The sequence below is a fragment of the Stegodyphus dumicola genome, chromosome 9 (assembly GCF_044657685.1).
Source record: "Stegodyphus dumicola isolate Sdum_Otavi_A_Nest chromosome 9, ASM4465768v1".
Lineage (NCBI taxonomy): Eukaryota > Metazoa > Arthropoda > Arachnida > Araneae > Eresidae > Stegodyphus > Stegodyphus dumicola.
Window position 1 is genome coordinate 150,145,088 of NC_140776.1, and position 24,355 is coordinate 150,169,442.

The 24,355-nt window shown below is 34.0% G+C and overlaps 1 protein-coding gene across 1 annotated transcript in view; it reads right to left on the reverse strand.

Moving 5' to 3' along the window:
• Nucleotides 1-24,355, reverse strand: part of LOC118193238 (uncharacterized) — a 275,294-nt gene that overhangs the window by 101,129 nt on the left and 149,810 nt on the right. Inside the window, exon 3 of the mRNA XM_085824224.1 lies at nucleotides 7,600-7,790. Within this exon, the coding sequence (XP_085680350.1) occupies nucleotides 7,600-7,790 (191 nt within the window). The remainder of the gene's footprint in view (nucleotides 1-7,599; nucleotides 7,791-24,355) is intronic.

The following is a 24,355-nucleotide window of genomic DNA, read 5'->3' on the forward strand; positions in this document are numbered from 1 at the left end:
AATTTAGAAATTTCAGCGGATGCTTCGGATTATGCGGTAGGAGCGGTACTTTCGCAAAATCAGCAGCCAGTAGCATTTTTTAGCCGAACTTTAAATCAAACACAAAGAAACTATTCCGCGACCGAGAGAGAGGCACTTGCAGTTCTGTTAGCAGTGCAAAAGTTCCGAGTCTATTTTGGAAAGGCGCCGATAACAGTATATTCTGATCATGCGGCGGTAACTAGATTGTACTCTGGAAAAAATTTATCCCCAAGGTTAATAAGATGGGCACTCAAGCTGCAAGAATATAATCTGGTAATCAAGCATACCCCCGGAAAGGAAAATATCGTAGCAGATGCCCTGTCACGAATTAAATTAGACGAACAGGGTAATACCGTAAAAGTTGCAATGCTGACAGCGTGTACAATAAATTCCCGAGAAACTGTAATAACCGAACTGGGTAAGGATCCTGAGTTTGGAAGTATTTATGAGTATTTGAAGGATCCTGAAAATTTTAGCCACCAAGATATTGTGGCGATAAGAAATAGGGCGGCCCATTACGAACTAATAGATGGTCTATTATTTTATACAAAAACTACGAATTCCAACAACGAATTTCGACCTGTTATCCCAGCTAGTCTTAGATTAAATATCCTGCAAGAGCTCCATGACAGCCCTTTAGCTTCTCATGCTGGTATTCGAAAAACTACTCAACGCGTACGCGAGGCAGTCTACTTTCCTGAACTGCAAAAGTTAACAAGGGCGTATGTCCAGTCCTGCCCAACATGTCAAGCCGTTAATTATATTAATTTCCGCCCGGCCGGGTTTCTAAATAGTATTAAATCCGAATTTCCAAATGAAATAATCGGCATCGATTTATTGGGCCCTTTCCCAAAAAGTCAGTTAAACAAAAGTCGCTATCTCCTTGTTATAGTTGATCATTTTAGTAAATGGACCGAAATTGTTCCCTTAAAACGAGCCTCCGCGAAATTAGTTACCGATTCTATTTTAAATAAATATATTTTAAAATACGGGGCGCCCCTAAAAGTTATATCGGATAATGGTCCTCAATTTGTAAGTAATATATTTGAAGACATGTGCCAAAAACTGGGCATACGTCATTTAAAAATGGTCCCGTATCGGCCGCAATCAAATATAGCGGAACGGGTCAACAGAAATATAGTGAAAATTATCCGTAGTTATGTTAAAAATTTTTTTAAAAGCTGGGATAACTATGTCAATGAATTTGCTTTCGCCCTTAGGACCGCAAAACATGATACAACGGGCAAAACTCCTGCTGAGTTATTTCTAGGCAGAAAGGTTATAACACCGTTAGATAAACTATTTTATGTGCAACAAAGAGCCCCAGAATTTAAAATGGGTGATATAGAAAAACTAATAAAAGAAGCAAAAAAGAATACGGAAGTAGCACAAAGAAAACAAAAATTGTATTATGACTTGAAACGACGGGGAGTAACTTATAAAGTAGGGGATGAAGTACTAAAAATTAAGCATTCACTTTCTTCAGCACCAGAAGATAAAACTGCCAAATTTTTTCCACGCTTTGAAGGACCATATGTTATAGAAAAAATAACTCACGCTGTTGTAGTGTTAAAGGCAAGAAATGGTGAAACCTGTTCCGCAAACATTGACCAGATAAAACCATTCTATGACCGTAATAAAATGCAAATCTTTTCAGATCTTTTGCAGGATCCGGTACGGCAGACACCGCAGGTACAAGTTCCAGAGGTGGGAAAACGACAAGTACAAGGGCAAGCCAATGAGAGACAGAAGCAAGTGAAAAGAAAATTGCCCCGCGGAAAAATTGAAGGTACAAAGAAAAAGAAGCCGTTCCACCGTCCAAAAAACAGAGTTCACGAACACCCCCAGAATGAAGAAGGGAGAAGGACGACGTATGTGGAAAAGACCGGGAGAAAGGACGGCAACTATAACCCGGCTGTGAAACGGAAGATTGACTCATCCGACAGAACTCTCCGCAGCAAAAGTCGCCGAACTGCGGAAGGGCCATCAGCGGCGGAGGAAAAAGTACAAGAAAAATTTGAACGGCCAACAACGAGGTCCAAGCAGGATCACGACAGAAGTTTCCCGGTTCCACCAAGACCAGCTGCCTTCAAACGGCCAAGACCACAAGCAGAGGACAGAAGGGAGATGTTCAAGGGTGGCCGTAGTGGTGAAAAACGGAAGCTTCCAGAGGAAAGCACTGAAGGGCGAGCCCGTACAAGAAGGAGGATCAACCAAGCTACGGTCTGCAGCACCTTTAAAGACTGGGCCCAGAAAAGGATGTCTGAATATTACAAAGATAAGTAAAATTTTATGTTACTTTACAAACTTAAGTTAATCTTTCATTCTTACTGCAAGTGGCAGATTTCAAGAAGTTTTACCTCATGCGAGGTCTACCTTTATCGCCAAAAGGGCGAGAAATGAGTTGTGACCGATTTTCTTATTATGTTTTTCAATTACTCGCGCGTAAAACTAAAGTTGATGTATAATAGCGTTGTATAAAGACTTAAATATTGTAAAAAGTTATTGTATAAATTTTATTTAAAACATTCTAACAAGAAAGAAGTTTTAGTCTGAAAGACTTTTTGAAATGTAGTATTATTTCAATGTAGAAAGAATTGGCACTTGCTTTGAAAAGAATAGAAGTTAACAATGTACTACTAATGTATGTTTTCAAATGTGTAAAATTAACGGCATCTTGATATGTTCTTGTATACATGTGAACTGTTATTTTGAATGTTTAGAAATACCGTGATATGGTAAAAGTGAAAGTAATGTTAAAAAATTTGTTATTCGTGTGACTGTAAAGATTAAATCATGGTGAATATGTGTTAAAGGTTGAATGATGTAGTTAGGCTCTCTGACGCTACACTTTAGAGTTAGCCACTTTCAGAATAGTACCTCAGGGTCTAGAGTTGAAATTAGGGTGTGTTAAGAGGTCTCGTATGTTGAATTTTAACACATTAGTGTTTTGATTGTAGGAGGAAGTGTTGAACACATAGACAGAAACACATTCGTGTTTGGTGTTTTTACAACACATGTCAGAGAGCACGGGGAGAGATAATTAAAATAGTCATGAATGAAATAAAAATGTTAAGAAAAGTATATTCTATATGTTATTTGCAATGTCATTCTGTAACATTTCATTAAACTAGTTTTCCTTCCAGATCTCTGGAAGGAACCAGAATTGAATAAAGCTCCTGTTTTGATGCAGTACATATGAAAAAGAAAAAAGATTGTTGTATATTCCGGGAGCTGCTATTGTAACAAATTTCTTTCTTTTAAAATTTTCTAGTTTCTAGCTAAGTTATGTTTGTAAAAGGTTGGTCTCGCGTTAGTTTCTAGAGCTAAAAGTTTTCAACAAGGTCGTTTTAGACCCTTAGTTTCAAACTAATTAACTCTGGCGGGAAGTATGTAAGGATCTTAAGTTTTACTAACGTTTATTTTATTTTAAATCTTTACTATCACTTCTTATTTTCTACTTCCGGCCAGAATTATAAGCGTGAAGGAGTTTATGCAAAGTTGTCTGGCGAACGCCAAGTATTTAATTGTGGCCTTTTTGCCAAGCAGAAGAGAGGAAGCCGTGAGTTCGAAGCAGGCCGCTTACCTTAGACGTTACGCAGTTGCTACTTTGCCTTCCAGGCCAGAGGTTTTAATCCTCTTGATAAATTAAACGTATTGTAGTGTTCACAGTCTCTGTGCTACATACGCTTTCTGTTATTATAAGGCCAATCTTATTCTAAAGTTAAATTAGAGTTTAGTTTTATTTTGATATCTTTTAAGTTAGACCCCGAGTGGAGGGTCATTGTATTCCGAAGTACGGAAGTCATTGTATATAAAGAAAAAAATAAAGGGTTTTGTATACCCTTCGTCTGTATCCTGTCTACTTACTACAATTAGTGAACATAGCTTTAGTAAGCTCTCTGTTCTAGTCAGGTCATTGTATGTTTCCGAAGAAGGTTAGAAGAAACATTGAACCTGATAAGGTCAGCTAGGAGATTCCGAATGTGATATGCGTTAATGGAATGACATTGTAGCAAATCAGAGTAGCTATGATTCTGATGTGCCAGTTCTGAAATACTGTATTTTGCATACGTTTAAAAGAAAATTATAGTGTATTAAGCCCAGAATTCTCAGCAAATGTTTGCTACTGAAGTTTGGCTATCGGCTTACAGATGTGTTTAAAATGGGATACAAATCTTCTCATATAAAGGAATTGAAAAAACATTAATAATTAATCAGCATCTGAATTTTCTAACAGTTCTCGGAACTCTCTCTGTTACAAGCGGTGAAACATCGCCATCAACATGGTGTCATCTGTCTGGTAGATGATATCATTTTCACTTTCGTCCGTAGCATTACTGATGGAACATTTTTGATTCGTTCACTTTCAACTTGGCTGCTAGGTCCAGCTAAGTTAGACGACCAATTAATCGAACTTTGAGGAAACACACAGCTGTAGCAGCTTTAATATTCTTCGATTACAGTTATAGCTGAAGAAGGGGATAATTTTCAATCACTAAAAGCGTTTTTGCTAAAATAAAATTTGTGTCAATTAAAATTGCTTTTCTCAGATAGATAACTAGATTTATAGGGCGATTTAAAATTCGGCTTATATATGGGTTTTCAACTCTAGATGAAATTTTGCAGCAAAATCTTATTTCTCGACTTACAGATGGAACGTCTTATATTAAGAACATCATTTTAATCGCAAAATAACTTCAATTAACATGGGAGAAGAAAATTGTTAAATCATAATTTTTCTTTGCTGTTGTGATTAGAACAGACTCTTGCATAGGAGGTGAGTGAGTATTCGAACTGTGATTAGTGGAACACTGAAGATCGCAGAACTGTGGACAAAACAGTAGGAGATTACAATTTGGTTTCAAAGTGAAAGGTGCTACGGAAAGCAGAAGCAGAGTTTCTCTCTCACAGCATTCCACAAGACATGTTGAGGCTTGTATTGAAAGACTTGCCGCATCACCTCGAAAAGTGCACACAAGCAGAAAGGAGATATTTACATGGCACTGTTCAAGATTCACTGTTGTCTGTATAGTCGTACTGATCGGTTAGTAATACTGGCTACTGTATCATTGGATCCGGGTACGAACTCCGAAGAAGGCATGTATTTTTTTAATTTTATAGTGTCTGGTCCCATGTCCCTGTTCATACGCCTTTCCCCCCTTTATTTGAAGAAGGTTGTGTTCTAGATTGTGAACGACGTAGAAAATTAAGAAGTACATATGTAATTTGAATGGTAAATGATATTGAAACGTTCCCATCTATGAACTGATTAATTTAGTAATTTTCTCCGTATGTAACGTGAATACAAGCTATTTTCCCTTAAATCATCCTCCATAATCTATCTGGAAGCATATCTGGAAGCTAAATCCAATCCATCTACCGATATTTGCTTTTTGGGGTTAACAGTAGCAAAGAATTCCTGCCTACTCTGAAGTTTCTGTTTTATTTGGATAAAGGTATTGATTCTGCAGAATTCGAAGCCAAGAATCTCTCATGTTGCAGATAAGAATTAATTAGGTAATTGTATTCATTACGTCAAAAACATTGACATTCTCTGTATTTTAAAAGGGATGAGTTGCTCAGAACGTATTTAAAAAACTGTTTACAGATTTGGCATATAACTACTAATGCAAAGAAACTAACCGTTATATTCATATTACCTTTATTTGATCCAAACATCTGAATAAAACTTAAAACAAATAGATAAACAGTGCGTCTACAAAGTTTTGGGAGCAATATTTTTAACGATCCAGCAAATATGCCAGACAGTAAGTGACATCATCTATTACTATGAACTACATCTGAAGTTGCATTTTCTAAAATATTGTCTTATTACAGGGAAAATTTTATGCGGCTAACCATTTGCCGCATAAAATTTTATGCGGCTAACCATTGCACCATCCAGTGTATACCTTCTGTCATGGATTCCAAGGGTGAGCAAAAATCGGCAGTAATGTTTTGTTTAAGGCGGAGAAACGGAAATGCAGTTATTTAAAATGTTACGATATGTAACATTAAAACAATGTAATATTTCTCGTTGTCACGAATGATTTCGTGAGAGACGCAAAGATACTGGCCCAACACTAGTCGACTTTAACTGATGAGAACATCGAAAATGTTCAACGACTGTTTCTGAAAAATTGTCGCTATTTTGGGGGGAGGATGACAGCTGATGAATTTACCATCATTAAGAACACTGCTCATAAAACCGTCATAGAAGATCTTTAAAATAGAAAAACTCGCTGTTTTTCGCATTTTGCACCTCACGCATTCCTGCACATCATGATGCAGAACAAAAAGAAGATCGAATTCCTGCACATCATAAATTGATCAAAATGATTTGAAATTATTCCTCAATTTTTTCAAACAAATTGTGGATGGTGATTATCCTGAAGTGAAATGGCAGCCACCTGCTAACTATTTGAAGTCCAAAACGCCTGAAAGGTCTTTCATTCAAACGACCACAACCAGCCGAGATTGCGTTGTTGTTGTTTTTTTCCCTACTCCTAAGTTATGCAGTAGCATGTGCAATTTCCCCAAATACACTGTATCAGTTTATTACAAACAGCTTGTCCTAAAAGGCTAATGGAAGCTTCTTTCATAGGAAGTAGAAAGAATGTCATTTGAAATATTCACACCTCTTTGGCGTTAATGGACGGGGAGGGGAGGAAACGGACGGGATTTATAACGGATGGGCGTTTCGGTATTTTAAGCATACAGGTAGCGAAGGCTTTCTAAGGGTTAAGCTACAGAACGTCCACAGGAATTTCCGTTTTAGAAATTTCGAGTGTTTATCTTATACTATGTTGAGAACATATTTTTAATTACAAAGGAATAATTCGCAAGCAAATTGTTACTGAGTTACAAGAAATGATTATGTCTTTCTGATAGCTTTATTATTGAGTTATAAAGCTATCAGACTTCTGAAGATAATTCAGCTCACGAGGCCTTAAAACCCTGAAACGAATAACTTGTTTCTGCTTCACGACAATACGCATTTCCACTATTGTCAAACGAAAACAAAATTTTAGCGAAAAGAAAAGTGTTACAATCATCAGACATTCCCATAATTCACCAGCTTTAGAATCTACAGACTACTTTTTCTTCCCTAAAGTGAAGTCTAACCATAAAATATAATATTTCAATGATATAAAAGAGATTCAGAAAACAGTAGCCAAAGATTTAAACAGCATTTTAAAACGTGTGTTCTACGATGGAATCAAGAAGCGGTTGTGTGAGCGTACGAAAAGTTCTTTAGACTTACAAAGATTGTGAATTGAAGGCTAATGTTGCTTTTCTCAACTTTTGATTTTATTTGAGTTCATTCTTAAAACTTTGTAGACGCACAGTATCAATATCAAGCGATAAGAATATTAAAGCCAAAGCTTATTAATTACATTGCAGGGATTACAATTTCTCAGTCACTTAATGTTTATCTTATACTATCACGCAACATAGAGAAATTTCTACATAGAGCATACACAAATATGGCTAAAAACAATCAAAACATTAGGATCAAATTTTTTACTGTAAAATGCACTTATTCAAAGGAAAAGAATGGAAGGTAAAATTTACCTCAGGTAAGATGATTGAATATCCTCCTCCAACCTCCTTAAGAGGAAGGAGAGTCTAGGAATCCCTATGGATAGATTTTCATCTCCAGGTTGTCCTACCGTGGGATCGTTTTTTCTCCTCTCTGCCACCAGGTGACGCCGCAGATAGAATACGTAATCGGCAGCGCTCATAAATCGTGGTCTCAGTATACCCTGAAAAGAAAAAGTAAAAACAAAATTAATACAAATTTTCTATTTTATCTATTTCATCTTCCCCGCCAGTTCAGTTAAGAGTCTTAAGGCAATTCAAGCTCATGAGTTTCCGCTTTTGGCGGTCAAAAATCTAAAGAAGAAATGAGTAGGAATTGATTCTGAGATTAAAAGCGCATAATAATAGTATTAATAGAGAAAAAAGAGTTGCCAGGTTCATTTTTAAAAATAGTGAAAATAATAAAGAATACTCTCTATAAACTACGGTACATTCATAGTTAGTTTCAATATTTCTCATTTGAAAATTATTTTCCTTGGAAGGAAACCATAATAAGAAATTAAATAATATTAGCAGAATTCCGTGATTTAACTTGCACGCTAAAGATAAAATACGAGTACTCCATTATTTATATGCAGAAATTACATATAAGTCATGCAGTTATATATGTGCTTGTTCTAATAGTATGTCAGCACGTTTTTCATTTGTTTAAAATAATATTATATGTGAAAATTTACTAATATGTATTACATCTTTAATTTTAATATTTTAGGATTCAATGAAAAAAAGTAATTTCTTACTGTTTTGGCCAATGAACAGATCATGAAATTTTAAACATATATTCCATGCGGTAACATGAACAGTGATTTCTCAGAGATCACTGCCATTCGCTAAATTATAAAAATCTTCAGTTGGTCTTTTAAATTTAATTGGTTTGTAATAGTATAAAAAACATTTTAAAAGAAAGAAATGCTTAACAATTTAAGGTACTTTTCCGTTTTGCCGGCGCAAACCATAAAGTCGCCAATAATGGTTAAACTGATGCCAGACGGAATATCTTCGCTGGTAACCTTTTACGCCTCGGTTTCAAAAAAAGTTGAAGCCATTTCTTATCAGATTGTTTCTTTCAATACTGGCATACAATAATATAGAATTTTTACACGATATTTAAATTTTATCCCCTAAGACAATTCACGGTAATCAAGTCAATTAGAACGCAATTACACCGCTCATCCGAAGGCGAAATCAAGTGTTAAATTCATCAATTCTAATGAGAATGCACTAGCGAAGTAAAGCACTGCGGTTTTACATAATTTCTGAGTAAGCTATTCGTACGAATTGAAGTAATTCTTGCATTTAAACTTGTATTCCAAATTAAGATTTAACTTGAAATTAATGTAGATAATTACTGAGCGAATTAGATTTTAGTAGCGTAGTTTACGTGAGATGAGATCACTTGGGGTCACGTGATACGAACCGGCGAATCAGGATTTTGAACCATGAAATCATAGTAAATTCTTAAATTAATGTCTTTTTACAAATTTATTGTCTTTATTTATTGGCTTTTTACAAAATTTTAAACCATATTAAAATGTTTATGCTTTCAAAATAAAAAAAAATTCTTAGAATTAACATTTTTTATGTGTATACTGTATGTTGTCGTCAACAAAGTCTGCTTGGCGAGATTTGCGCCGGCGAAACGGAAAAGTACCCAATTTAAATTTTAAATATATTTATTTGATATAATTGAAAATAGATTCAATTTATAATATAATCAAGTGATCATTTTTATGAATATTTTCAACATTATAAGTAAGGTTTCTAACACCACTTTGGTTTTTTACTATTCCAAAAGGCAAAAAAATAATAAGTAATTTGATCCTTTAAAAATTCGCCTGTCAATACACTTCCCGAACAACTATTACTTAACAAAATAGTAAGAATCTATAAATATTGCCTTCGATATGAAGTGAATACAGAAGACTAGGAGCGTTGAAATTTTACCCCAGTTTTCAGAATCTTTGGTCTGTGTTCCAAGCATATTTAATTTACATGTATAACGTTTTGAAAGAAGGAGTTTTTTAGCGAAACAACCTATACAAATGAGTGATGTACAAAAATAACAAATGGGTGGTCATTTATTTAAGTTATTATTCAGAGTTAATCTCATAATCGTCTCCAATGCTTCTTCTTCAATACTCATGCGTGCATTAATATACCTTCATTTCAATAGCTGGTATATAAATCTCCATCATTGGTAGCATCATAATCGTTGACAAATTAAGAGGCCATTATATTTTACAAAGTAGGCAATTTATCTTCATATCCTGTTACTATTTAATATGTGTGCATTGTCTAATATTCAATTTTATATCCCATCGTCATTTTATTTATGGTTCTTAGTGTAACATTCCATCTTCTTTTTAACTTTCTTCTTTCCATTTTAATTTTATGTTTGATAACATATAACTGTTTAATTAACATATAATGAATACCCAATTCAAAATGGAAATAACTGAACGCTAAATTCAAAAAGGTGTTAATTTATTTGTTGCTTTTAGAGTAATAGTTTTAGCATTTGTTTTGTTTATAATGGCATTTGGGACCACATGTTTTGTATATAAGCTTTATATTCGTTATTCAGAATTGTATACCTTTCAAGCTTGATTCCAATAATGTTTAAACTGTAAACATAGTTCCACTGGAACGCGTAATATGGACAAGTCGTGACAACAATTTGTATTGCCAAGTTTGCGAGATTTGTCAATTTATTGCCAAATTGGTGGGTTTTATAAGATTCGAGAAAACACATTTTTAAAGTGCAATGACCGGTTTTTAACGACCACTAATATAATGTATCAACAGGTGCAGCAATGTGTATATACCATTAATACTATACAACAGACGTTTATTTTTTAAACTAATTAGTAATATGTACTAAATATTCAATAATGGGCTCAACATTGTGTACCAAATATTGTACTACGCTTACATAAGAATTCATACAATAGGAGCACAACAATGTGCATACAATATTAACTTAAATTACCAAGCGCACATTTTCAAATCTCCAGCGATGTGTACCAAGTATTCAATCCAGTAACGCGTACTAAGGAATGTACTGTGGTTCCGTAGGCATCCAATAACCAGGTGCACAACAAAGTATGTACAAGACTGTACTAAAATCTCGCAAGTGTATAAATTTAAATCCACAGATAGGTGTACGCATAAAGTAAGTCTCCATAACGAACAGGTGACTAATAACGAATAGGTGACTAATAACGTAAGTAACGAATAGGTGCACATGTGTGAATAGCATAATTATAATTAGGCAAATGTTAAATTTCATATCCTCAGTAATGTGCACCAAATATTCAGCAATGCGCTCAGTAATATATAAAAATTATAATTAAGCAGGTGTTTACTTTCAATCTCAAGTAATGTGCACTAAGCATTCAATAATAATTTCGGTAATGTATAGTAATTATAATTAAGCAAGTGCTTATTTTCAAATCCTCAGTAATATGTACAGCAATTCATTCAGCAATGTGTTCAGTAATGTGTGCCAAGTTATGTAACACATAAATAATAATGCGTATCTTCAATTATGAGTAACTAAATGTAAATGTGAACCAATGTTTTAATTCCAAGTAATGTGTACTAAGCATTCAGCAATGTGTTCAGTAGTGTATAGTATTTATAATTAAGCAAAGTTTTACTTTCATATTCTCAGTAATGTGTACTAAGCATTCAGCAATGTGTTCAGTAGTGTATAGTATTTATAATTCAGCAAGTTTTTACTTTCAAATCCTCAGTAGTGTGCACTAAGCATTCAGCAATTTGTACCTAAATGTACCAGGGTTGCTTTAGATAAGGGTGGACGTGGCGCTATACCAATTAATCAAATATGGTAGAGGGGTGGTGCCCACATCCTCCGTCACTCACTCACTCATAGGAGTGAACTGTGGTCCACCTACTAGGTGCCTCCATAATAAAGTGACCACTGCTTCCGGCCTCAGTAGTGGTCGATGTCTTTGACGACTTGTACCCACCATTCCGAGGGGAGGGGGGAGATGTTCATTCCAATTTAAAAATAAAAAAAAAAAATAAAAAAAAAAAAAAAAAAAAAAAAAAGATTGAGAACCAAGGCTTTAATAGACGGACTCTAAATTCAAGGGTGTGCGGTGGTAGCTTTTTAAATATTCATAACGAAAGTGAATGCCGATAATGATAATAATTCGTTCAATGAAGTACATAAATAAGTTACTTCCTAACCTTAAGCTATTAATTTTCATATTCGTTTTCCTGTGACTGATTGACACGTCATTTGATTTCCTCACAAACATTTTTACGTATGTTCGCGTCACTTTTTATGACTGACATCTAATGAAACGAAGTATTGCTGTTGCCTCTGAAACTAAAGTAAAAAAGAATGAGGAATGGGTACGTATCCTATGTCGCCAAATAATTCGACTTTCAGACTCCTCTTCCACATGTTGCATATTCATCGGAAAGCTAATGCTGCTGCATTTAATTCGGAAACATGATATCAATATTCAATGTATGCTGTTGAAGAATAACAGGAGAAAGTGATTCGAAAAATAAAGAAAACTGAAAAAGGCGATGACCCGTTGATAGCTACAAATTGCCCGAAAATGAGTCTTGGATGCAAATACGGTGCCGATGATTAGTCACATTCTGGTCTAGATAAAGAAAAAGTTGCTCAATGATTTCTTCTTTATTTATTAAACTAGTTAGATTGGAATGAAAATAAAAAAGAGCTTACATGCAGGCAGATGCGTCCAATTTTTCAAATGAAATGAGCGTATCTTATATCAACAAGCTCACGAGTAATTGCGAGTAAGTTTCTGATTAATCAAAAACTTTTAAAACAATCGGAGAGGTGTCTTAACAACCCAACTTAAGATAGTTTGAAACAAGGAATAAAATATAAAACTTCACTTCTGACTGCATTTCTACATGTCTGAAGTGATAGCGAAAAGGGATATTTTTTCTTAAAAATAAATTAGATTAACAATTCTTAGTAATGCAAATACATTTTATACAAAATAATAAAAAGAAACTTGCATATAAAATTGCTGTTCGTACACATAATCACATGTACAAAAATCTTAATAATTAAAATTATAATGCGTGCAAATGCATCACAACTTAGCCTTTAAGTCCCACCTTTGATCACGGCTTACATAGAATTGACGACAGCAGTCATAAGACCAGGATATATTCCTTAATGACAAATTCTAACCTATTTCTTCAAGGAACGTTAGCCGTAATATGCATCTCATTCTGCTGTTTGCATGAAACTATACATTTTCATTTAATATTCAGAGATATGATAGTGAAAGTAATTTTCTCTAAAAATCTCATTGAAAATCTTGGAAAACAGTAAACATTATTGCAAACAGTTGTTCTGAAATTCAACAGTCAAATAGCAGACAAAATTTCTGCTTGGCAAAAGTGCCATTGTGAGCCAAGATATTTAAACCCTCAAATATATTACCTCCAGTTGGATATTTAATATTTTTATCAGTAAATAGCAAAAGCAGAACAAAGCCAAAATTACTCGAGGTTACAATAGATACATTTTCTCTTTTATGAATAACAATATATATATATATATATATGATGTATCAGCTTTAGTCGTAGCTTAAATAATCAGACGATAAGTTTTAAAAAACAGGATCCATTTATTATTATTCAGGGGAAATAGCAGTTACAAAAATCAGATATCCGGAGTAAATAAAAAGAATTACTAATAACTTTTTGTATGAAGTTTACTGGATCGTGACATTTAAGAAAAAAGCTCCCGATATTCCTTTTGCGAGTCCTTTTATAGCCTCTGGAAAGGCGGAGCTTCCAATAAATGACGTCAGCCTCGTCAGCCAATCCAGCTCGCTTTAAAATACCTCCAGAACATTCTATAACTGTACATGTAGAAAAGGCGGGAAAAACAACTTGACTACGGGGCTGTGGATTTAATTCCACGTACTTTGAAATAAGAGAACATCGCCATTAAAAATGAAAAAAACATACAGTTAGAATTTTAAGTGTATTCTTGACTATGGAATTTTATTATTACATATATATATAGCTTAAATAGCTGAATTCACAGAGTATCCTTCCCCTCAGTTCTAAGAAACACATAGTTCATTCGAGGAAATATTTGCAAGACTTTTGTACAAACCTAAATGCCGAGAACTGATTTGTCGGAGCATTCTTTCATAAACAGAGATTTGTTACCCGCTAGTATTAACCTGTCTTAATATATATTTTCATATTCTTTATGTATATATTTATATTTATTATATGCATGTGTGTTATATTCTTTTAAAAATTTGTGTACCTATGTATTGTATGTATATTTTTCAGGGTCATCACCTTAGGACACGCAGTGCAACCTATAAATTTGAAATTGTGAAAAGAAGTTATTATTTTAAATCTCCTTCTTATAGTAAATTCTTTATCAATTACTTTAAATATACCACTTTGTATAAGCATCATCGATTATCTTTTTCTTAGTGTAAGCATAATCGATTTTGTTTCGAATCAGAAATTTGAAGCAAAACGAATTGCGCGCTATCTTGCCAATTTTCTGCCTCTGCATGCTATCCATATACGATTATCATTAACGAAATAATAATCCATTTTACAAGGTCAAAGGAAAAAAAAACATTTTCCCTCCTAGCCTTCTGCAATGTGAAAGCTCGGCCGAATTTCTTCCTCCGTGCATGCGGTGCGCTTATCGCTTCAGATGAAGTGTTCGCTCTTTACTATTAAATTTCGTATAAATTTCTTTTACGCAAAGGCAAGTTTTCTGCTTCGAATTTTACATTGAACTGTAAATTTAAGTTCCAAGTTGCTTAGTTTTGTCTAAAGTTATTTATTTAAAGCTCGTTTACTTTAAAGATGTTTATTCTGAGCCCTTTATTCTGTTTATTTTTATTTTGAAGTTCCAAATAATAATGAAACACGTTTTTATTTATTTATTTTTTTTTTTTTTTAGTCCAAAGGGGCTTTGTTCCTGAAGGACTATTGTTTTCGTTTTGCGATTTTGCGTTGAATCACTATAAAAGTCCGTTTCACTTTTGAAACAGTTGCCACCAAATGTTAGAGTTAGTTTATAATGAAATAGAAACGAATTTTTGATTAACAAGCTCAAGGATTTCAAAGCGAGCAATGGCAACACTCTACGGGGGGGGGGAACCTTTTTATCTCCAGCGCGCGGAACTGTGTATCGGAGATCCGAAAGATATGCTCATTTAAAATTATTTTGCGACATTGCTATTAAACTGAAATTTATGGTTTAAGTGCAATATTTAATAAATAAAGGTAACACACAAAACGTTAAAAAAACGCCCCTTTGGACGTAATTTGAAATCTAAAACCTTTCGATTTTTAGTCCAAAGGGACTTGAGTCCCGAAGGACTATTACTTTCGTTTTGGCATTTTGCGTCGGACGGATAAATGTCGGTTCACTTTTCAAACTGTTGCCATAAAATGTTAGAGTCCTGCATTATATATGAAGAAATTAAATAATGAAAATCTGCGTAAATGTATGTATATTTCTCACATTGTCATAAAATAACGGTACATAGAGTCATCGAATTTTGAATAACGTAATCCTCCGACGAATATGAGCATGTGGAAGACCAAATTTGAAATTTGAAATTTATTTTATGATCGATTTCCTATTTTTTAAAACTTTGACGAATTTTTGATTAACAAACTCAAGGATTTCAAAGCGAGCAATGGCAACGTTGTGCCGAAAAAACATTTTTATCTCCAGCGCGTGAGTCTCTGTATCGGAAATTCTAAAGATATGCTCGTTTTAAAACTATTTTGCGATATTGCTGTTGCACTGGATCTTATGGTTTAAGTGCGAGGAACATGATATTTAATAAAGAAAGGTAACACACAAAATGTTAAAAAACGCCCCTTTGGACGTAATTTAAAATCTGAAGCATTTCAGATTTTTTTTTTTTTTTTTTAAAGATATTAAAGCATGACGGAAAACAAAACAGAGAGGCTTTTAAAGGACTTAATTCAACAGATGTTTAGCTTTTGATCGTCTACTGAAAAATAAAAGTGACTTCAAAAATTATGGAAACTTAAAACTTACATACGAAGTAATAGCATATAAGACAAAAAGACGAGACATATGCAAATTACATAATGCAAGGAAACTACCCAATAAATAATTTATGGTGTTAAAGAAAAGTATCTTTAACATGGTTAGTTGTAATATTACCAACCATCTTAAGATATGCAACGTTCCTCTCTGATCAAGGCATAAATTCAACCGATGACCAGTTTCGGTACTGTCAGTTCGGTATTAATTTTTTTTAGTGTAATAGTCTAAAGTACAGAGCTTTAAATAAGAGAGACTCCGTTGTACAGTTGAATTGGAGCATTAGAAGAAATTGTTTTCCGCCACATTTTTTTTAGCTGATAGTGAAAATGATAATGATACTAGAGTGTGTATGAAGGAAGAAATGCGTGTGAAAACTTCAGCATCTGAGGTAGAAAATTCTCCTTGTCAAAATGTGAACCCATCCGGAAGAGGAATTATTCTGAGTTATATTCATTTAGTCAAAATATCGCTAAGCCGATTAGAAGTCAAAACAAAAACTCGTATCTCTGTGAGATTAATGATAGTAAATATACTTATCATCGCTTTATTGTTCCTTTGGACTGTATGATAGTTAGTGGAGGTTTACGTCTGCTTTACACGATGAGGATCTGAATTTCGGTTTCCCTTCGCCTTTCGCTTTTCTCGTGATACCAGCCAACATACCGCAAGCATTTTTGACTTAGTAGAGCAATGTAGTTATTAATCTGGTAGCTAAAGCATGTTGAGCATAGGAATATGCAGAAGAAAGAGAATATTACTATTATGCGATGTCGTTTCAGAACATGATATGGACAACATTCTGCCTCGGTATTGGATTGGCTGTTCCAGGAGGCCAGGGGTTAGGACCAGGGTTTCCCAACCCTATACTCGCGGGCACTGTGGCGCCCTCCCATCGTTTAATGTGTGCCCGCTGCTGTGCGATCGCAATAAAATGTTACAGTTTTCAATAAAACTCTATATAAAAATTTTCTCATTTTTATAATGAAATAGAAATGGCGTCCAACAGAGATACCAGCACAAAGCAAAATGCGACCAATCTCTTTTTTTTTTTTTTTTTTTTTTTATGCGCATATATTATTAACTCGATCCAGCTATAAATTCACCTTGAAAAAGTAAATGGTGCCCGCCGTCAAACAGATATACTACATTGTGCTCTTAGGGACAAAAGGGTTGGGAACCCCTGCAATAGACCATAGCATGGCTCTCGCATTTTGGCTACTAAGAATTCCGAATTTAACACCGTCTGATTATTTATGAGAGTAAATCAAGGACCCAGTTTGTATTTCTTCCCTTCTTACAAGTTTGGATGATGTTATGCAGCACATTACAACAGCTGCTCCGGTAGCTGAAATGGACATGCTAAGACAGTCTTCGGCAGAACCTGATAATCGCATATGTCGTGTTAGAAAGGGTCACTCTGACAGCATTTGTGACTCCATAGAAACTTCAGGATATATATTTCTAATCGTATACAAATTTCAGTCGTGCTGTTAAATTCTTGTTTCTCTAAAACTTTGGGAAATTCTGTTTCTTTTTAGGTTAACCCCGCGTATCGTTCATCGTATATCACATTGCCAATTAAAGCCAATCAGTCCGGAGAAAAACTTGGGGAAAAAGCTTTTATGTTCACATATTTATAGAATTGTTAATATTGACTATATCGGCGCCGCCCTAGAAAAAGCGCGAGGCTGTACAAAGAGATACATTGCTACGGCCTCATTAATAGCGCAGTAAATACACTTCTTAGTTATTAAAAAAAAAAGCTCAAGAACGTGGCTATCTGCGTACTCCAATTATGAAAAGAATTAAAGTCTCCGATATAAAAAAAAAAAGCTTTGTATACTATAAAATTCAATACCTCATTCTTACAAACCATCAAATCTTTTTTGTTTCAACGTTATTACTTTACTTTTCTTCTTTCTTTCTCTCTTAAATCTAACTAGTTCGTTTCTTTTTGCAGAAGTTCAATGCCAAGGAAAACATTAGGTTACTTATTTACGATTCTCTCCTTGGAAAGCCGTTTTTTAACAACTCGAAAGGGAGGGTAAAAAAAGTAAAGAAAAGAAACAAAATAAAGTGGAAGTTACGTTTGCCCCGTGGCAGATAGCGTTGACCACTGAAGACTCCCAATGGAGTAGACCTGCCGGGAGGTATTTCCTGTTTTATCACTATCGTTTCCTACCGAATGAAGGGATCTTGTACTAATTACGACGTAAAATGTTATGGAATGAGTTAGCCTATGTTCTAAGTTTCTTGACTCACGCTTTTACGATGTTATATTTCGTACAAGAGGGGAGTTCAACGTTCGCAAAAATTTTATTTTAACAAACAAGGTATGAAAATGTTATTAGCAGAGCCGATAATACAACCTTCATAGACTAGCGGAAAATTTTTTTTTTTTTCATCACAATCAGTTTAGAGAGTATAAAACCTTGGATACTAACTGTTTGCTCGTCAGTGCGGTACAACTCCAACTATCCGAATGCCGACTATCCGAATTGCTGATTATCCGAACCGCTTTAACAATTTAAGAAAAAAATTAATACAGAAACATAGTTTTGGACAATCAACGATTTCAAACATTAAAAGAAGCAAACCTACACTTTTAAACTTTGTGCCATTGCTTGAAAACGAAAAGGGTAGTTCTTCACGAAAATCAACGAAGGCAGCAACAAATAAAAATTTAGAAGATGTCGTTTTCAAGTGGTTTTTGCAGCAACGTTCTATGGGAAACCCAATTTCGGGTCCGATTCTTTGTGAAAAGGCAAAAGTCTTAGCTCAGAAGCTTGGCTGGTCATCCTTTAAAGCAGTGCTCCGCAACCTTTTCTCACCTGCGACGCACAAAAAATCTTTCTGGAATTTCGTGGCACACCAAAAGCTAATGTATATATGTATTGATTTATACACAAAATTTACAATAAATTTTTGTTTTTAATTTGAAAAATATACAATTATAAAATTTATTATATATTATTATATATTTTTGAGTTCCGAGTTATCAAGGAAGTGCCGAAAAAATTCAAATGCTGACACACTTACAATCACACACACAACCACACAACAGTGAAATATATAAAAACATTTAAAATAGACATTATTAAGGAAAAAAATTGTCATTGTGTATTAAATACATGATAAAAAATCGCAAAATGTCAAATACATGTATTTGATTGCGGCACACCTATATCCTACTCATGGCACACCAGTGTGCCGCGGCACACCGGTTGCGAAGCACTGCTTTAAAGCATGTAACGGCTGGCTAAGAAATTTAAAGTACAGGCATGGTGTCCGTCAAACAGCTTACTTTGACCGAGATGTTCAGCAAGCAATGACTTTTCAGTACTTGTAAGTACTGTACAGTACGCTATATAACATGAACGTAAAAGTGTTGCCTTTCCATTTTAACTAATTGAAAACATCTTTTTCTTTAAAAAGAGTTTTTTTCTGCCATTTTCAACACACAGTACCTACAGTAATTAATTAAGCTGTACTAGATCCTTTCTTAGGAAAAAAATTCCAATTATTGGATTCAAATTGGTGATTCTGATTATTCGAATGGGGTCCGGTACCAACTGATTCGTTAACTGGAGTTCTACTGTATCTTGAATAGAATCCAGGACAATTTGCAATTTTCAATACGCTTATGCTCTGAGCCACTGAACTGTCGGGCAAAGAATTAAATACTATTTATATTGTATTTTTGTTCATGATAAGACGTATGAACAAAAATAATTTTATAATTGTATATATATTATAATTTATAAGAATAAATTGAATTTAATTTAAAAAAATTAAATTTAAATACAAATTTAATTAAATATTCTTTGCGCCATTGCTGCAAGGAAAGAAATTTAAATTTAAACAAATTTAAATTTAATTTATATATATTAACATTTAATGTGCCTACTGGTGCGTAGCCGCAACATGTTGCTGAAAATAAAACTGAAGATTTAATTTGCCTTCGCCTCCAATTTCCTAGTCATTATGGATCAACACTTATACGCCATCAAAATTCCTGCTCCTGGTCATTACTTCTAAGTTTGTTTTTATTACATATATATATAAGACTTAAAGGAAAAGGACAGTTAAAAAAGCTAATACAGGTAACACTATGTAAAAACAATTACATTAAATGAAAGCAGTTAAATTTTACGCGAAAAAAACCTACGTAAAATACAACTAAATTTAAGAAAACTTAAAAAACAAAATACAAATTGGCACTTAGAAAATACAAAACAAATTTTGTTAAAAATCAATACTACAAAATCAACTTTTGGTACTCTTAAGAAAACAAAACATATTAAAAACATAGAAACACTATACAAAAACAGTGAAAAATTTATCAATTCACTTAGTGGGAGGCTTCAGATAGCGCTTATCCAGAGAAAAGTACCCGAAACCTCTAACTAAGCTAATGACAAAGGCACGTTTCGTCGAACTTAACCATTGAGACTGAAAAAGGTAATCCATTTATAAAATGTTTTTATTAATTCATTTTTTCTAGCTGTGCCTCAATAGTTTAGTCCCTTTTCCCGACGTGCCTTTAGTTATATGCCTTAGTTACGTGCCTTTAGTTTAGTTATATATATATATGTGTGTAAGAAAAAATATGAAAGCAAACTTCTAAATTTAATTCACTATAACCTCTTTTATTTTTTATTTCATTTGGAAACTTCATCGCTCTATCCTAAAAATAGCGCTGTAAATCTAAACTGCATCATTTAAATTAATCATGCGATCTTACGTAATCCTTAATGCAGATGCCTCTTGACCAATCACCAAATTGTCAAACAAAACTAAAAACTGAAACTTTTGAATCCCTCCCTTTTTTCTATGAACTGATCCGTCACTTTTGCTATTGCTTTCTTCGCCAGACGGCTTTCTGCAATCATCTATGAGCTGCTATATTCGCTTCTACGGCAATAATATTAAAGTTTGTAAATGTTCTTTAATAGGCACGAGTAGAGGGCCAAGTGAATTGTGGGCACAAAATGAGAATTTAAATAAATAAAAGGAATTTAATCCTTCTCGACTGCTTCTTCAAAATTGGATGGACGCTCTAAGCATCAAGTATCAGTGTTCTTATTTCAGTGCCTCCAAAAGTGTTCTGTGATTACATTCTTCAACCAGTTCTAATTATGAAGAAATCTACATGGGTTTGTTATTCTGTGTTCACAGTGAATCATGGGAAAAGTCCTGTTTCACCGAAAATTTTATTGCAAGTTTGTGCCGCATTCTCAATCAAATCATTCACGTTGTGTCACCGAACCACAGTTTCATTGCAATAAAAGCGCACAGTGCTTCCAAAATTTGTGCTATTATTACATATATATGTAATATACGCAAAGAAAAGACGGAGTAGTGTTGATACGTACATAGATACATAATGAAGAGGAAGAATTCTGATTGTTTAGTATGCTAATGTGTTGATATCGTAATATCTAAGAAATTTGGCGACTTCGGCGGCAGTTTGGCGACTCCGGCGGCAATTGGCGACTCCGCAGGCAGTTTTAATTCCATTTTTATTTTCCATTTGACGCTTGTGGCCACAATTCACTTAGCACTCTAGTCGTGCGTATTTTCAGAACAGTTACATTTTTGATATTATTGCGACAGCAAGCAAGACAGCGAAATTACATCCTAGCAAGGTAGAGAGCGAAGCTGAAGTGCGTAGTTATGCAAAATGGAAGCAAACGTAGAGAAAGGTTTTGGTTTGAGTTAAGAGCTTCAGTTCCCAATTATTATATCATTAGTGCTGCGCAGGCCATGCAAAAGGAATGAAATGACGCAATCCAGAGAAATTATTATGATTTTTAGAACAGAAGGGAAGAATTAACGAGTTAACAATTAGTTTAAATTATAATTTTAATTCACATATTTTTTATCTTACATATATGCATATATGGAAATTACCTGTGTGTTTTATTTAGTATATTTAGATATGGTAAGTCGGCTATATAATATGATAATTAAACTTCTTTTCTTGCATCAAGTTCATTTATCAAAACACCCAGCTGTAAAAAACTACAAAATTTTAGAACAAAAATATAGAAAAATAAAAGGGGAGGGCGTCGTATGCTCAAGTAAATAGGCTATTACCCTTTATTGGGAAAAGACATTTTGAAATAATTCTGAATTCTTTAATATTTTTTATAACGAACCAGAAAAAATATCCGAATAAATTTGTAAAATTCTTAGGTACTTATGCGAATACGATTCATGAAAAAGCAACCGTACTGGTAATCGAAGCCTATGTCTTCCATTTGCTAAATGGATGTTTTGATTATTATACTACAAGGTTACACTAGAGGTCTATGTCTACTTCCTTACATCTCCGCTCACTATACTGGCCAAATGGATAAGATAATTGAATATTGATAGTTCGACTCTGGTTCAAATCACGGAAAATAAGCTGGTTGCATAGGAAGTTTCGCCGTTTTCCTTACGAGTAACATAAACATGAGACACTTTTCAGTGAAAGTCCTTCCCGAAGGCATCCCTTCCCTTAAGCAAATAACCCTTGGTGATTCCGGAGGGGAACGCGAGACCAAATTGGCAAAATCGAGTTGGCAACGAATTATCTGCTAACATTTTTCAGTTTAGGTGCCACTGCAAGTTGTATTAGGCATCTTTTGCCAGCTGGAATCGAAAAATTAACCGGTTCTTTTGGCGGGAATTGAATTCGAATTCTTCCATTTTCTTGCTGGATGTGCTGACAATTACATAAAAGAAGGCGTACATAGCTGGAATCTCTTTAATTTCTCATATGTTAAAAAAATTCAAAATGAAATTCATCAGTAATTCCATGATGACATTGTATAGATTATATTTATGATTCTGCAGTGCAAATAAATTCGTTAGTGAAAGACTCAGCGGAGTTTATTATGCGTGTTCTACGTCGAAGAAATCCATTTAAAAATATGCGAGACAAAGTTTTTCATGTTTCTAAAAAATCTTCTAAAAATTGCATTTTGGTCTAACTACTCCGTAAATGGAGTATTGGAATGGAGAATGGAAATTTTAAAAAAAAATCAGCTTTATTAAATGCTATTGAATTCAGTTGCTAAACGGCTAATAGCAAGCAAAATTCAACGATCGATGTTGATTTAAAAAAGAAAAAGGGCTAAGGAATAACAACAGATCATTTCTTTTTGAGCATTGAAGCAAATTTCTGGCAGGCAGAATGTTTTGCAATAATATACAAGACCTTAATGTTTATACTATTTGCTAAAGTATGCAGCCTTTTTATTTCAAATAAACTTCTTACTTAAAATTAACGCCTTTGAATTAAGAACAGTTTAACAATCTACAAATTCCAGACTGTGAAACAATAAATAATCAACTGAGAATCTGAAACAGATCCATTCAAAGTTACCGACAATGGCAGATATCCTAAAGGCCAATTAAATTTGCTCATGCGTAAAATGACAACAACGGCAAGGGGACAACTAAACTTGCTCATGCTTAAAACGAAATTGTATATATCCAACAGCTGGGTAAATAACTGCTCACAGCTAACAGTTAAGTAAAGCATCTAAATAACAACAGAAGCAGCGACTAATAGCCATTGCCTATTACACTATATCATAACAGTAACAGCCATTGCCTATTACACTATATCATAACTGCACTACATCTTCGTTTATGTTACCTCAACTGGGCACTCCTGGAGTAAGCGATCTAATTTAGGTATTAAAAAGTATTAGACAAAGACAAATTAAAAAGACAATGGTTCCCGGTTAATTGTAGTAATTCCTGGTAAACCTTAATAGTGATCCAGTAAGAGGTAATTCGTGGTTTATCGGGAATTATCTGAGGACAATTCTCGATTAACCCGGTAACGTCTGAAAACAGAAATTTGTTAATTGTGGAACGAGGAAAAATTACTTTGAGCCTATCAGCGTAAGATAAGTTTGTCTGTAGGAAATCCAAGAAGGAAAAAAAAATGAGCACGATATAATTGTATTTGAAAGCAGTTATATCCTGAAGAATATATAATGTAAATGCGTATGTAATCTTAATGTAAAAACTTTGTTAGGTCATCATTTAAAAGCAAATCGTTTGATTTTCAGAATAAATCAAGTGTGCAATCAATCACATTCATGTTCTGTTTTACATTGATTTTTATCGGAATATAAGAGCAATGTAAACAAAAACAAACAGCATACCAGCATGCGTACAGTGAAATGAGAAAGAAGAACAAGACAGAGACAGGAAGAAACAAAGAGAATAAAAAGAAGTTTGTGTATATTGAAGAATAAAAGTGTCACTTTGTTTACTGATTAGTTTTATATAGCCAAACGAACTTATTCTTTACATTAAACAGCGTGAAAATACTGGTAATGAAATAACGGTTGAAAATACTGGTATTAGCTTTAAAATACAATATTTTCTGTTCATTATAACTCCTTTGTCTTATATTTTCAATTTGCAGTGAGGAACCCTGATTTTGAGCTGACATCGTTCCCGGTATTAGCTGTGTTTACCGGGAGTTGAATATAACATTTAAAAAAAGCCTGCTGATTACTAAATCTCCACTGAAAACTTTATTGTTACATTACTCGAAGTATTATGATAACATTCAATAATTACAAGCATATGTTGCAAGAAATGGCCAGAGAGAAAAAGACATGAAAA